Genomic DNA, 18,012 nt, shown 5'->3' with positions numbered 1-18,012 from the left:
GACAAGAGTGTAATTGATCCACGGAAGCTTATCAATGTAGTCAATCACTGATAGGTAATGGAGGAGTCAGAGTGCGGTGGAAATTTTGAAGAAATGCCTACTGAAAAATAGGTCTCTTCAATCACATCACTGAACTGTTTGACAAGCCGAAAATTTCTAACCAAACACAAAGATTTAGCTGGTTTCTAAAGAAAATCTCCACCGCCCATAAACCCGAATGGGTGTTAAATACATAGACACAACAAAGATCCTCCATTGCCACTTTGAGAGTAGAGTTGACAAGATGATTAAGAGAAAAGAGGAGGGGGAGAAAAGAAGTGAGCGTTACAGAGGAATTAGGGTTAGGAAATGGGGGAAATGGGTGTCTGAGATTAGGCTCCCAAAAACCAAAAAAAGGCTTTGGTTGGGCACCTATGAAACTGCAGTAGAGGCAGCAAGAGCATTTGATGTGGCAAGTTATTGTATTCATGGTCGTCTAGCTTTTCTTAACTTTCCCAATTCTCCTCCTCTTTTGAAGATTCCTCGTGGCATTCGCTTCTCTACCAAACAAATCAAGGCTGCCGCTATTCAAGCAGCCTCTGCGCCAAAGTCTCTACAATGTGGAACAGATGATCATGAGAAAGATGAGTGCATTCCTTGTGTACATTCAGAGTTTGAACCTCCTGAACACAATCAAATAATGAGCAAGTTCTTTGAGTCTTTTCTGTGGGGTTCCCCCAGTGATCAGGTTTCCAGTGCAATATATATTTCTGCATATCTTGGGGCTGTGTTGATGATAGATTGTGTGATACCTTATGACCATTGTAGTACGACGAACTGCTCTACTCATGAATTCTCAGAGGAGTTGTATGGATTGTGGAGCTCCTGACAATGTCTCGTTTGATGGTTCTTTTAATGTAATTCTTGTCAGTAGGATTGATCTTTTTTGTAATTGCTACAATTCGAAGTGTAAAAAATTGTGTAATTCTGGACTGTGGATAGATATATTCCAAGTGGGTCAATGGTTTAAGTGTGGAACTTCCTGAAAATAGTTCAACAAGGAAATAGGGATGGATCAAAGTTAGGAGCTCTATGCTTATCCGCAAAGTCGTTCAAGAAGGCTGTTTGAGTATGATTCATATACTGATCGCCAGTGTCAATAACTTAGATCAAGGTTAGGTTATGTTACATGATTACATGTAGAAGGGTGTCTAAGAGTGATCTATATTCAACTTATAGATGCTTTTGTAGCAACTAGATCAATGACTTAGATCAAGGTTACATGTTACAAGTAGATTGAAAGTAGTTTAGGAAGGGCACAGTTCAAGAATGATCTATATTTAGATTATAGATGTATTTGCAATAAGTGGGTCAATGACTTCTATCAAGGTTAAGAGTTGAGTTCATGCAAAATAATTTAAGAAGGGTGTTCAAAAATGATGCATATTCAAGTCATAGATGGATTGATCACAAGTGGTTTAATGACCAAGATCAAGGTTACAAGTTATGATTACATGTAAAGTAGCAAAAGAAGGATGTTTGAGTTGATCCATAATGATTCAAGTTATACATGAATTGGTCGCAATGGATAAGTGTCCTAACAAAGAGTACCTTAGTACAAAAGTAGTCATCCTAGATTTGAGTTCTATTGATATATGAAATGAATTGAGTAAAATATTACATTGTCCAATAGCTAAGTGTTGTAAATATTTGCAGACTTCAAAGTTTAAAAATAGTCTTCATTATGTGCATTCCTTCTACGGCTAGTCAGTCATACTTAATTAGCCAATTATATGTTACAAACTAGTTGGATAGATTATATGTAGCTTTTATTAACATTATTGTTGGGTAATTTTCTACATATTAGATAAATATTCTTCTCATAATATAAAAAGAATAGAATTATGTATATTTATATTTTGTTCTAAATCTATTAATCACTATTTCATTATTTTTATATTTCTCTTAACTGACATTTGATAACAAATTTTTACATAATAAAGCTATAAATATTTATTTCTATTCAAATGAAAAGGATTAGTATTACTGTATTCATTTGTACAGTCTAACATTTGTATTGTACACAACAAAAAAGAAAACACATTAACTTGTTTTTGAAGACAAAATGTACATATAAAGGTAGGTGTAATTTGTTGTATGTGTCTTTCAATGTCAAGTTGCAATATAATAATAGAATCATATTGTTTTGATAAAGTGGATAGAACATAAAAATGTTGTCATACCTCATGATGACAATATGAAAGATGATTTTTTATTTGGCATTTCTCATCTTAAAATCTTCTACTTGAATGTGAAAGTTTTTTTTTTTTTTTTTGGCCTTCTTTTTGAAAGTGTCTAATAGTGGAGCAAAATGTTAGTTTTCATTTCAAATATTTAGTTAATTTTGGTTCTAGTCTATTTGTCTATAGGTTATTCAACCATATTTTTAGATGATAAAAGCTATTAATTTCATGTATTAATCATTAGAAAGGCTAAAAAATTATTACTTATAAAATTACTAGCATGCTTTGATTTCACAATAAGTATATGATACATCTATCTAAAGATTTTTATTTTTACTTTTTTCGTGTTATTGTGACCATTTTAGACCATAAAAAGACCAGTTACAAGTGGATTTGCAGTCTAAGGGTGGATAACCTAGTAATAAATGTGCACTAAAAAGTTATAGTGTTCTATTGTTCTTGAATGAATCAATTAGTACTTATAGCTACATCAAAATTATGAGCCACTCACACCCAATGAATATTAAAATACCACACTCGAAATTCATGATTATATATCATTATAAAAATAAATTTTAAATCCTCATAAAGTAATTTCTAACTATAAAATTATATGTTAAATATTAATTTATTGCTTATATATAATTTTTGTTATTTATTCTATAAATGTTTGTATATGTTACAAACTAGTTGGATAGATTATATGTAGATTATATGTTACAAACTAGTTGGATAGATTATATGTAGCTTTTATTAACATTATTGTTGGGTAATTTTCTACATATTAGATAAATATTCTTCTCATAATATAAAAATAATAGAATTATGTATATTTATATTTTGTTCTAAATCTATCAATCACTATTTCATTATTTTTATATTTCTCTTAACTGACATTTGATAACAAATTTTTACATGGTAAAGCTATAAATATTTATTTCTATTCAAATGAAAAGGATTAGTATTACTATATTCATTTGTACAATCTAACATTTGTATTGTACACAACAAAAAAGAAAACACATTAACTTGTTTTTTAAGACAAAATGTACATATAAAGGTAGGTGTAATTTGTTGTATGTGTCTTTCAATGTCAAGTTGCAATATAATAATAGAATCATATTGTTTTGATAAAGTGGATAGAACATAAAAATGTTTTTCATACCTCATGATGACAATATGAAAGATGATTTTTTATTTGGCATTTCTCATCTTAAAATCTTCACTTGAATGTGAAAGTTTTTCTTTTTTTCTTTTTTGGCCTTCTTTTTGAAAGTGTCTAATAGTGGAGCAAAATGTTAGTTTTCATTTCAAATATTTAGTTAATTGTGGTTCTAGTCTATTTGTCTATAGGTTATTCAACCATATTTTTAGATGATAAAAGCTATTAATTTCATGTATTAATCATTAGAAAGGCTAAAAAATTATTACTTATAAAATTACTAGCATGCTTTGATTTCACAATAAGTATATGATACATCTATCTAAAGATTTTTATTTTTACTTTTTTTGTGTTATTGTGACCATTTTAGACCATAAAAAGACCAGTTACAAGTGGATTTGCAGTCTAAGGGTGGATAACCTAGTAATAAATGTGCACTAAAAAGTTATAGTGTTCTATTGTTCTTGAATGAATCAATTAGTACTTATAGCTACATCAAAATTATGAGCCACTCACACCCAATGAATATTAAAATACCACACTCAAAATTCATGATTATATATCATTATAAAAATAAATTTTAAATCCTCATAAAGTAATTTCTAACTATAAAATTATATGTTAAATATTAATTTATTGCTTATATATAATTTTTGTTATTTATTCTATAAATGTTTGTATATGTTACAAACTAGTTGGATAGATTATATGTAGATTATATGTTACAAACTAGTTGGATAGATTATATGTAGCTTTTATTAACATTATTGTTGGGTAATTTTCTACATATTAGATAAATATTCTTCTCATAATATAAAAATAATAGAATTATGTATATTTATATTTTTTTCTAAATCTATCAATCACTATTTCATTATTTTTATATTTCTCTTAACTGACATTTGATAATAAAAAAATTTACATGGTAAAGCTATAAATATTTATTTCTATTCAAATGAAAAGGATTAGTATTAATGTATTCATTTGTACAGTCTAACATTTGTATTGTACACAACAAAAAAGAAAACACATTAAGTTGTTTTTGAAGACAAAATGTACATATAAAGGTAGGTGTAATGTGTTGTATGTCTCTTTTAATGTCAAGTTGCAATATAATAATAGAATCATATTGTTTTGATAAAGTGTATAGAACATGAAAATGTTGTCATACCTCATGATGACAATATGAAAGATAATTTTTTATTTGGCATTTCTCATCTTAAAATCTTCTACTTGAATGTGAAAGGTTTTTTTTTTTTTTTGACCTTCTTTTTAAAAGTGTCTAATAGTGGAGCAAAATGTTAGTTTTCATTTCAAATATTTAGTTAATTGTGGTTCTAGTCTATTTGTCTATAGGTTAGTCAACCATATTTTTAGATGATAAAAGCTATTAATTTCATGTATTAATCATTAGAAAGGCTAAAAAATTATTACTTATAAAATTACTAGTATGCTTGATTTCACAATAAGTATATGATACATCTATCTAAAGATTTTTATTTTTATTTTTACTTTTTTTATGTTATTGTGACCATTTTAGACCATAAAAAGACCAGTTACAAGTGGATTTGCAGTCTAAGGGTGGATAACCCAGTAATAAATGTGCACTAAAAAGTTATAGTGTTCTATTGTTCTTGAATGAATCAATTAGTATTTATAGCTACATCAAAATTATGAGCCACTCACACCCAATGAATATTAAAATACCACACTCAAAATTCATGATTATATATCATTATAAAAATAAATTTTAAATACTCATAAAGTAATTTCTAACTATAAAATTATATGTTAAATATTAATTTATTGCTTATATATAATTTTTGTTATTTATTCTATAAATGTTTGTATATTAGATTGATCTCCCTTTCATAATATCCAATGGAAATAAATATTTCTTTTATGTAAATAAATTTTCAATCATAGATCATTATTTTATAGTTGACATATTTCTCTCTTCAAAAAATAAGGAAGTTTTACATTATTGGGCTCTTAGTATTTAATTTGTGTAAGTTTATATTTGGCAAATGAAGTATTATTTTTTCCTTTTGTACAAAAAAATGTTTAGATAATATACTAGAGGAAAATATGATACATTACAAAAAAAATTAGGAAAGAAAACAAGATAAAAGTGTATAGAATTTTGACATGTGCTATGATTAAGTAAAGTGGGAGAGGACCAAACCTAGAAACAAAAGATAAAATCAATTCAAACAAACAAATAGTCAAAGGCTCACAAAAAATGAAACATTACAAAAGAATCACCAACCAAATCAAAACTAAGATAATACCAAAGCCAAACTAAACAATAGAAAAAATGAGACTGCTCAAAAGTAGTAGTTCAATAAATCAATTGAGAAATTGAAAACCATTAGAGACCAAAAAACCTATAGAAACACATTAACACTACAAATTACCCTAGCATAGCAAAGTTAATTTTTCATCTCCTGGACCTTCTCTAGGAAGGAAGGACACCTAGAAGGATGATACAAAGCCACATCCTTGAGCCCCTTCTACTACTTAGTGACAATCTAAAGACTCTCCTCTTTATTATGGTTTTCCTCCCTCCAGTTTATCTTAAGCCTCCTATCATCTAGCACCCCATCAATACTATCAATGGCCTTATCCACTATATCTTGGATCACTCTCTATTGGGAAGAGAGGTCACTAATTTGGTCCCCCAATTGATCATAGGACTCCTTCATTTATGTCAAGGCAATGACAATCCTATTCTTCTCCTCTTCTAAGGCACAAGAGCACATGTTTCTAAAATTTCTCCTCAATTTATTCTTAATTGTATAGTTTTCCCCAAAATTACTAGCCACTTCCCATAGTCCCTTATCCATTTTACCTTTATTCCAATCATGTTCCCCTTTTTCAACCTCTCCAAGAGGATCCAATTTTTTTACCTTTCTTTTGGCAATTTTTAGTTGATAGAGTAGTCACTTGGTAATAGGTTTGAGTGTTTTTGTTTTTATATATTAAAGGAATAGCTTGCATGACTTAAGAGATAGGGCTTCAAGGTGAATGTCTCCATAAATAGTTCTAGCAAGAAGGTTAGGAGAAGAAAACCTAGGGATATGGGGATCCTCTAGGTAACTTAGCTGAGTTTTTGGTGAGGAAGCAAAGGAGGATTTAGAGAGCATGTTGAACATGAAATAAGGAGTGATGTTATAAGGGGTACAAGAAAAATTAACAAAGTAGGAGGAGACATAAATAAATTTATTTGAAACTTCATAGATTCTTCAAGATGCTCCTACTAAAAAAACCTTCATATGATTGGCTTTATGATCCAATATAACCCTCGTACTTGAAATGGAGATCACATTTTGGGGGCCTCAGAAGCCTATAAATTCTTAACCCAAGAAGAAACTATGGTAAACAATAAACTATTAAAATCAAATAAAAAAATTGGGGACAAACTAGTTTGAGGAGTCAGAGATTGGTGAGACTCATAAAGCTTAAAAAAACTAAGCTTTGGTGGAAAGAAGCCCCACCCTTAACCCTTTTTTTCATAATAGGAAACAATAAAACTAAGAAAATACAAAAGGGGGAAAAAATCATATTCCTTCTAAAATTATTAGGAATTAGAAAAATATGGGAATGAAAGCAATCACACCTTCCTTCCAAAGTGATGAACTTGATGAGAATAGTGGCCACCACTTTCCTCTGAATCGACAATTGATCCTAGTTGAACCCATACTATAATTTCAAGATTTTCTCCCCATTGTGAAAGAACATCTTACAATAATCTTTGAAAGACACTTTGTTCTTCATGGGGATTTCAATACCCTCCCTAGTTGACTTGGTTTAATAACTATAATAGATTCCATAGTTGTTGATAAAAAAACACTACCAGTGGTAATATATCCCTCCTCTCATGAATACAATTTTTTTTTAGATACTTCTAAGTTGTACTCATTTATTCCTTCCACATACATCACATTTTTTTCTTTCTCAATTATCTACCACAACTTAGAGTCACTTTTAAACTCCTCAAACCTACTGGGTGGGCTTAATTTAACACAATTATCCTCCCATTGTAACCTAGAAACTACCTCTCTTAGATACCTCAAACCTGAAAAATCAAAACCCACAATACACAACTAAACCAAGCAATGTTAAGTTCAATTCAAAATGGCTTCAACAAAAATTTGGAAAGTGGAAATCATAGAGGTAAATGTGAAAGGAAAGCCATACCAAAAACCAAGAAATACTATATAAAAAATGAATTCCTTTAATTGTCATTGATTACATTGTAATTATTCTATAAGATGGAAATATTTTGCAATATCACCACAAAAGCCTATCTGGGAATCGACTACATGACTTCTCATTCAATTCTTTTTCTCAAACCAAATATAGGAGATATGTATTTTTCTTAAACACTCTGCAAGATTCCAACTTCTAGTAATATTGTAGTCCAGTGACCTTAGATGAGAATAATAACCAGAGGGATGGATGGTCATTATATTTTCCCTATTATTATGAATTGAATAGTGGAATTGCACCATATTTTTATATTTTCTTTTATCTCTAAATATTTGATTATTCCTTTCTTTCCTTTCCATAGGGGGTAACTCCAATAAAGAAGAGACTGGGCCACCAGATTTGTTTAGTAAAAGGATGGTTAAAGAAAGGAACCAAAAAATTAGCCACTTACTCTCACATGTGTATAAAGTCACCAAATGTGTAATATAATATACTAATGGAATGAAAAATGTCTTGATTGAGTATGATTTGAAGAAATTCACACTAAACAATTAAATAAAAGTAAGAATTTTACTTTGGTATTTCTCATCTTTAAGTCTTTATTTGAATGTAAAAGTTTTTATTTACTTTTCTCTTCTTGTTAAATGTGTTTCAAGAGGTTAAAAGTGTGGTTTATGATGTATATTTTTAGTTCATTTTAAATTCGATTAGTTTTTTAATCTAGATTATTGAACCATTTTTGTTAATCATGAAATGATTTTATGGTTATTAATTCTCACAGTAACTTACTTCAATAACCTTGATTCTATATATTAATTGCAAAAAAAATGTTATTTAAAACATATGAGTATTAATACAACATTTAAGTAAGAAGATCATTAGGGAGATCACTAAAATTTTAGTTATAATTTTTTTTGAAATTAGGAAGCAACCAAAATGGGGGTTGACTCATAACAGAGAATACAACTAACTGAAGATCTGTTGGAAGTCGTTACCATGAGATTACCCAACCCCTTTTCTAAATATAAAAATCTCACCCATATGCATGACAGTAAAAAACACACTACTAAGAACCATGGAAGTATTAAAACTATACACAAACTTGGCCATAGGATAAAACTTGCCCATCAAACTAGTCCAGGATAAAAAATCAAAAAGAGCCCAAAGGCCAAGCAAGTAACTAACTACTATAGCCAAAAAAATGAATAGGAAGCACACTAGTACAAGGTAACAAATCATTGGTTTCTCAGGTTCTTGAAGAGTAGGAGAAGCCAATCATTGGCTAGGAAGCTGTATAGAGAGAGTAGGCTCCACTTCCTTCTCATTGATAGTATTATCCTTGTTAGTCTACATGATATAGGGGGTAGTGTTCACCTCGTGCATAACACGCACCAAGTAATTGGAAACCCTATTGATCTTATGCTTCAGGTCCACATTCTTTTTTATTAGGTTAGTACTAGCCCTCTCTAGCTTCTCCACTTCCAAATTCCCCTGCACTTTGTCATATGTTACCACCATGGCATTTTAGAACTCTTAAGTGTGATCTCCCCCCATAGCCTTACCCTTTTGATGGCCTCTACCTGGGTATGGCTATCTATGTTACCCATCCTAATCGGTGAAATGACCATTTTTTGCTCCTCAACATTCTTGGCTTTCTTAGAATCTAGGGTTTTGGTATCAATTTTGAAAGTATCTGAAAGCTCAGAGGGAAAGGGATTATTCTGACACTCCTCCATGACATACTCATTCTTACCCTGGCTATAAATTTCTTCCTCCTCCTTCTCCCCATAATTCCTTCTAGTGTCCATGTATTTAGATCTAGGGCTAGACTTCTTTCCATAGTTCTTTGGTTTAGACATGTTGGGAGAGGTTAGGGGTTTTTAATATCTCACCTGTATTATTGACTGATTGTTTCCCTTCCTAGAGGTGGTACTAATGTTTTCAACATCCAGGATTTCATTTTTTTCCTTCTTGATATTCCTAGAAAAGGTAGTGGGGTCCTCATCAATCTTGGGTTTTGTGGAGGAGAAGAACTTTGACCTATAATTTTTAGAGATGAAGCATTTAGGCTCGAGATTTGAGGGTGAAGGCCTTCATAAAATTTAAAGATACCGAAAAATCAATGCTTGATGATGAAAAAGATAAATTTTCACTCCTCACATTTTTTCCTAATATTCCACATGTAGTCTCCTATAGAATGTAATAGGAGGAAAAGGAAGGAAATTTAGTCCTTGTTCCAAATATGGTTAAGTATATGAAAGTGTTAATAGTATCAAACCTTGACTCTATCCTCCATGATAATATATTTCATTATCACATAATAGACCATATCCCACAGTTTTGGAAGCTATTCTCATCTAAAACTACCACAAAAATAGATAGGGGATTTGTTAGAGCGAAACAAGTTCCTGAGGCTCATCTCCTCCACCACTTTAGCCTACTTCCTCCATGGTTTTCCTTCCACTGATAGGCTAGTTGTGTTAGCTATCAGATCTTCAGTGAGCTCAAAAGAGATCCCATCAATAGTAACCCAATGCTTCTTTTGTGAGTCCATGATCTACTAGGTGACCATCTCATCATGGCCCTCAATGCTCTCCATGAAAGAAATGAAACCACTGTCCTTCAAATGTGAACATGTAGCTTTGTCTTCCCTAACAACTCTTTGAATTCTTGATGGTTCAATTCTTTAATTCTCTCCCTCCATCAAATTATCTTTGTCAAGGTCCACAATGAGACCTTCTTCCCCCTCCTTAAGTTTCACTACCATATCCTTCGCTAGCTTCAACAAATGGTTGAAAAAAACTAGAGTTGAATACTCCCACCCTAGAAAATGAAGTTTGAAATTATGAATACCCCAAGAAAATAAAGTCCGTTAGGGTTTCGTAGCTTTTAAATTATGATAATAATTATTCTTAAGTTGCTAGATCATAATATTTCCATGATTTCCTTTCATAGGCAAATCTCAAGATTTGGAAATCCATCTTGAATTATGTATAATATGTTATTTATAATGTTAATAAGTTGTCTAGGTTCTATTTTAAGGTCTTTTTATGGAAACGTATATGTTAGATCTATCTAAAGCCTTTAATTTTTTGTTTTTGTTATTGCGTCCATGTTTCTAAACTTGTACAATAATGTTTACGAATATATCTCTCCACATATTAATTATCATCTTTGAAAGAGAATTTTTTACCTAGTCATTCCTTCAATGTAAATGATGATAAAATATAAGCACTACTAGAAAATAATTTAGTAGAACCATATGAATTTAAAAATTATAAAATAAATAAACCCACAATTTTTTTTTAACAAAAAAGAGAGTCTAAAGAAAATGATAAACTAAATAGATAAGTAATTAAGAAATAATCTCTATCACAATTTGTAGCATTCATTCCAATCCCTTGATAAATGTTGCCAACAAATATGAACATGCATGAAAAATATCACATACTAATAAAAATATTTCAAGTGTAAAAAACTTACAAATAATGATTTTGAAAAAAATGATCAAATTTTCATTATAGTATAAGATAATCAATGTCTATAACTAGAGAGTTCCAAATAAAATGATGGAAAATATTGAAGAAATCTAAAATATATTGTTATTCCATAAAATTAGTAAAATATTCTAATAATTACAATAGAAATAAATGTAGTGAATTTTTTTTTAAAAAATATTAAAGTATAGCTGAATATATTATTTATAAATGAAGAGATGATAATTTTGTAAAAATACAAAAAATAAAGTTAAAAAGAGTTGTAGGAGTAATATAGAGATAATTTGTTTAAAAGACATGATTGAATTCTTGAAAGCAAGTTTATGAGGTGAAATTAACAAACTTATTAAGGATGAATAAGTGAAACATAATAATTGTAAAATGAAAGGAAGATTATTTTAATGCAAAAGGGTTTGGAAACTATGATTCACTATATTGAATATAGTAGAGTGGTTATAAAAATGATTATTTAAGCTTTAGAAGATAAAAAGAATTTGTGTGTTTCCACTTTAGTACAAATGTTAGCAATTAGAATCCATTTCCTTTTAATTATATATTTTATTAGAATCCATTGCTTTTTAATTATATATTTTATTAGTGGAGCTATAACTTAGATAACAAGCATAAAAAGATAAATTTCAGAATTGACACTATTTAATATACTTCTTTCCCAAGATCCTAATTTAAATATTTTTAAAAATTATTTCACGTTAAAATATATTACCAAACAAATTCTAGATGAAAGTGTTGTCTAGATGTGTGACATCATTTTTACAAATTTTAAATGTATTTAAAGAGTCATAATGTTACCACCATTTATACATGCATATATAAAGTTTTTTTTTAAATGCCTTATTAAGATATTTATAAATAAATTTTATTACATCTAATAACCCTTTTGATAATAATATTTTTCTTGTGGAAAATGAGAGAACAAATAGAAGAACAATAAAAAAATTAATGCTAATGTTGTTTAAATAAATATTTCAAATTATATTACAGTATCAATATTTTTTCTCAAAAAATGAAAATTAAAAACGATTTATGAACTTTTTTAAAAATATGGAACTAAAGATATGATCATTTAACTTAATTTGATAGTTGGAATGAGAGGAGGAAGGTTCTATGCTCGGATTTCCTATATAGATGGACCAAATAATGACAAATGGGACTCGATGGGTGAAGACCCTGATGGACGAAGTTCGGTGCTTCTTCTTCAATGTTTCCCTCTCTCTCTCGCAAGCTCATTCTAGTGCATCTTGTTCTTGTTTATATGTATAAAGGAGAGATATATGTAGGGGGGAGTAGTAATATGTGGATATATGTACAAATAAGTAGTAAATATGTTTACAAAAGCAATTTTGAAAAATAAAATAAAATAGAGTAATTTTTTGAGCTACAAGAGTAATAAGTCAAAACTGAGTTGAAGACATAGAATGTTGATAAAGGAGGTGTTTCACTTGTAATTTTGAGAATTTAGATTTGTTGGTATTATAAGTATTTTTGCCACTAATGGCAAAGGAGGAGATTGTTGATATTATGGTCAATTTTTCTATTAGTGACTTAACACTTGTCAATTGGTTACATTACTACCAAGCTCTATAGTTGCTACTGAGCTTATCATTCATCTAGCAGTGTTAACCAAGTGTTTTAGTTGCAACCAAGCTAAGTAGTCAGAATGTAGTTCATGTCGAGATTCACAATGTCTACCATGTATTTGAGATAGTTATAGTTTAGCCTGAGAGTAGTAGAGTATACTGAGCTATCCCATAGAAGTGATGAAGATCTTAGTTTTAACCAAGTTTTGTAGTGTTAACCATGTTCTATAGTTTCTACTGAGCTCACAGTGTTAAGGAAGTGAGTCTAGTGTTGACTGAGTCATGCATTATCAATCGAGTGATTAAGTATCTACTGATTTTCTCAATGTTCACCAAGTCATACAGTGCTGACCAAGTTCGTGCTACTCGAAGTGGTCAATATGGACTGAGCTTCAACTTCAATTTATTTCTAGAGTTTTCTTAGAGTTGATAGTTTTTTCCAAGTGTCAGAGCATCACCAAGTTTGGCTTTTGAATTTAAGTTATAGCAATGGGCCAAATTTGTGAATTATGATGAATTTGGTACTATAGTTGACTCTAGTAAGTAGTTAATTAGATTGATATATATGCAATGTATTGTATCATATCCAAAAGCAATTAAGTATCAGTATGTGAAGAAGTAAAGAGCAAAGGTGTGTGAATTGAAGAAAGCTACAAGTAATATATGGTACAATAGAGACTTATCTATCACAATCAGGTGATCATTGCAATTCAAGGAATCTCATTCAACAAATGATAGTTGTAGATTAGAGATCAGCCACTAATTCATTCTAATATGTGCATCAATCAAATCCTTTAACTGGGTGGACTTAACAGTATTTTGCTAAATCTCCTAACAGAGTGCATACTTCACTGTATGTTTGTAAATCCTTTAACAAGGTGGACCTAATAGTCCTTATTACTGCTAACAAGGTAGATCACCAGAAGTAGTCAATTGTAAGCCTTAATAAGCCAACTTTATACTATAGTCATAAAGCTTGTGGGTATCATCCCCACCCCAGTTTTACTTTCTAATTGGAAGGTTTCTATATCACCATATCTTGTGTGAAAGTGTTATGAATGTTTATTGCTTTCATTCTTCAATGAATGCAATTAGACCAGAATAATATATGAAGGATTAATTAGTGAAGTGAGTTAAAGTTTTATTGGTTCCTAATTCACTCCTCCCTTCTCATTAACCTTTCCTACCTTATATTTCCAATAGATAAAACTTTATTGATGCCACACAACCAAATCTACATTTTTTGGTGTATACTTGTTGGAAATCACATCTTAGGCCTATTTCAAATATCTAAGCCTTTGGCTTTGACATCCAAGGAAAATCCAACCAAAAGGATTTGAAGTCTTAAATGAATAAACAATGACAATTTTATGCTATTTTCAAATAGTGCATACACACTATGAAAAAACATAGTGCATATTGGTTCCCAAAACCACAGATTGGAAATCCAAGAGCTTGCCACTTCTTTGATAGGATTCCGCAATTAGTTCTAGCCAATGAATGAGAATCACCTTGATTCCCCTACACTTCATGCTCTACTGCACCTAGGTGGGTAGACCTTCTCCTCAAACCTACTCACTCAGTTCAAAGCTTTTCTAAAGAGAATTTAAACTTTGGAGTTCTTCAACTAGCAAGGTCCTTGAGCTCAATGAAACTAAAACTGAATGCTAAGTACTGGTTGGATGTTTTGTATAATTGAATAATAATAAATTTAATGCTTGTAGGAAGGAAGTTATAGATTTTTTGACTTCAATATTAAAAAGACTAGTGCCTCTACTCATCTAGACAATAGAGTCAACTTCAGTGAATTTTCACATACAACTTTATAAAGTTCTTATGCACTTATACTTCCAACAATTAAATAATCAAGATGTGATAGATCAAATATATATGCAATCTTAAATTAGTCTATATTGAGCTTTAACTCCTCTGGTAAGGAGACAAATTGGACACAGATACAGAAACAATTTAATATTTCACAATATCTATAATAATCAAAATTATAATGCTAAATGACCATGTCCACTTATCCAACATTTAAAGTGTATACAAAATTCAATAATTATAAAGGATGATTCATCAACAGTTTAATTCTCCATGCCATTTAGAAATAAACAAAGGAATTTTTATTTTATTATTAAAATAAAATAATTGAATTTATATTACAAAGTCATATTAAACTCCTTATCCCTCTGTACAAGTGATATAAAATGCTTCTTCAGAGTATGATTGTTTGAATATTGAATTTGTCTTCTTCTCTCTCCCAAATAAATCTCATATATATAAGCTTGTAAATATCATATATATAAGTGTGTGCTTTAGAGAGTGTGACTTTTCAAATGAAAAGTCATACTTCTTAAATATTATTACACTTTATGATCGCACATTTTCTTTTAAACATAGATTTAGACTATTATTATAACTTGAATAGGATAATATGGATTTACTAAAATATTCATATTAGTCTTCGTATTTTTTCTCATACCTTCGGTGGGCTTTGAAAGGTTGTTTAATATTTGATAACCATTGATGGTAAAAACCCTCCAATGCCCATTCCTTTAAGTTCATCCATGTATAATATATTTATCAATATTTTTTCCAATTAATTCTTTGCAAATGCATCATCAATGGCATTTAGATGACTATGTGGCAAAGATTAATCTGAATAATATTCATCTTACCCTAGCCATATATCATTCTTCATCACCAGCTTCGTGGCTTCCCATATATTTTCATTGCCTCAATGCAGATGATGAGAATAGTATTTTTTTGAACATGAGAAGGATAATCATTGTTGAGGGTGAGCATCTAGACTATGTTTCTTTAGAATAGGGTCTTCCATGCTAACATCTTCATCTCATGTGCCATTCTATGACTTGTATTTGTAAGATTCTTCGTGAGAGTAACCATCTTTAGAAATAATTCACTTGCATTTGGTGGCAAGAAAATGCCATCAATCATCAACAGAGTTTCTTCATTAACAAAAGAAGGCTTTTGAGTGATTATTATATAATCTTGCCTTAGCTTCATCCATACATATCAATATTCATCCTTCTACTTTGATAATCTCTCAAATGTATTATGAAGTTTGTGTATGTTCTTGGCTAAATGTCTTTGATTTTGGAAGAAACTCATACTAAATCCATCTAGAGGGGTAGTGTACATATCTAAGAAGTTTTCTCGCAAAGATGTACCATATAAATAGCTATCAATTAGAGGTTGTGATTGAGTATTTCACAGTTGAAAGTACTTGCACTTGATCTAAGATCAAAACACAGTAATCTCTAGATATTATGTTGATGGCTGGGTGTTGTACTTAGACCCAATAGAGCCATGCATAGTTGATAAACATAGATGGAACATATTTGGGATGTTTGAAGTTACAACCTTGGATCTAGTTTTATATTTCAGATCATAACGACACATTATTAATCATTGAGTGGCTATAGCAATATGACTAAGGCTAAAAAGCATCTAGAATGAATAGTGTAGATCTGAGGTGTATGTTGGTATCAACTTAGGTGGATCTTATAAGGTTAAATATAGTTGTAAGAATTTCTCATAAAGAGTGCATTCTGGAGCATGTATTGGTACTATTGAGCATGTTGAACTAGGCTTTTAATTTCTTATATGTCCCCTTGGACATCATAACTCTTCCATGATGGGATGCATCTTATTTGTTGCTGCTTTGAAGCATACATAAATAATAGATGTCTTTGCACCTTCACAAATGACATCCTTTCTAGTTTCTACTAGTACTTGAGAAGCAGTTTTCTTTAGCACCGATAGTACATATGAGCACATCATTCCTAATGCTTGAGACTGAAATTGTCATAACTTTACAAGGTAAAATCCAAACTCTTCATATTGTGGATTGTTTGTAACATATGAAATATATTCATCAAGTTGTTTTAGCAAAGAACATAAGGTATCAATACTTATAAATTTCTCTCCTAAAGGGTACTCCTCAATGTTGAAGAAGATTGCATCAACATGACCTTTTCTCCTCTTACCTCTTCATTATTTTGGATAATGTTCTTGTGATAAATATTAGGATGAAACTATATGTTGTTTCTATGGTGATTTTTTGGTCACTTATGACTCCTTATTTGATCTCTCATCAATAATTTATTGATGATATAATTTTCACAGGGGAAGGTACAATTATTGAATCCCATAGGTGTAATCCCCTTCTTTGGGGTTTCCTTTGGTTTCAATACATAAAATTAACTTTTAAAATAGTTTTGTATTATTATTTAACACTCCTAGACCTCTTTAGTTATGAATTTATTCTATATTGGAATTCTAAATTAAATCCCTTCCCTAGAGTTATCTAGGAATTACTTTTTTAGTCGAAAAGTTTGATAATTCTATCTAGGCTAGTATGCTTCGAAGAGTTCAGATTATGTTGGTTTCTTGGAAATGGGCTCTTCTCAATAATAAAAGAAAGATTCATATGCAAAAAAAAAAATATTCAAAGAAATTCTCTTTACCTAATGTCCAACTTTTATATTCCTTTAAAATAGATTAAACAATGTGATACCATTGAGAGCTAGTATTTGTGGTAAAAAATTTAAGGACAAAAATGTCTTTTCATGGTGGATTGGGGTATGGTATGTTCTATAAAATAAAAGTTTTATGTAAATGTGAGGGATTCCTTCCTTTAAAACTCAATGCTTCTTTTCAATCTTAATTTTAATATCATGGACTTGACTATAGATTGGGACAGTATCATCAAAGTTAAATACTTATTAAGCATAGATGGTCATAGTTTTATGGTCACCTTAGTTCAAGAAGGATTAAATATTTTGAATAAAATTTCAAAGGAGATCCAAACCTTACATCAAACATGCCTCAATAATAGAGAGAGAATAGGTGAAAAATTGGTCTGTATAGGGATCCTATGATCAATCACACCCCACTAGATTCTTACCATTTTTTTCCTTCCCTTTAAGTCATTTTGAAAATTAATTTGGGTGAGAAGATGAATTATTATATGGACATATCAATTTCTCCTATAACTGGAAGAGAAGACTACTATTTGACTAGTTTAATGTTTCATTATGCAGTATGGATGGGTAGTTACTTCAGGTTATTAAAGCCATGAGATTATATAGAGTGGATCAAAAAGGTGTTTTAATATGTAATAAAAATACTTTAGGGATATTTCTTAAATCCTATAGGGATCATTTAGGTGTTTTAACATGAAATAAAATTATCACCCTCCTCTTTCTTAGGATTGGAATATTTCTAGAAAATGGGGTTTTCTATACTACTTTTTAATCTAAGAAAGTTTTCTATATTTCTAGAAAGTTTGATAA

At 30.1% G+C, this 18,012-nt stretch overlaps 1 protein-coding gene across 1 annotated transcript; it reads left to right on the top strand.

The window, feature by feature from the left end:
* Positions 1-217: 217 nt before the first annotated feature.
* On the top strand, positions 218-868 carry LOC149578151 (ethylene-responsive transcription factor ERF035-like). The gene has a single exon (XM_089799444.1). It carries the CDS (start codon positions 218-220, stop codon positions 866-868), a length of 651 nt encoding a protein of 216 aa, XP_089655570.1.
* Positions 869-18,012: the final 17,144 nt, after the last annotated feature.

Source organism: Cupressus sempervirens, chromosome 1, assembly GCF_028749045.1.
Source record: "Cupressus sempervirens isolate cs-2001-9-10 chromosome 1, ASM2874904v1, whole genome shotgun sequence".
NCBI classification, from domain to species: Eukaryota; Viridiplantae; Streptophyta; class Pinopsida; order Cupressales; family Cupressaceae; genus Cupressus; species Cupressus sempervirens.
This window is presented reverse-complemented; position numbering and strand designations above follow the sequence as displayed.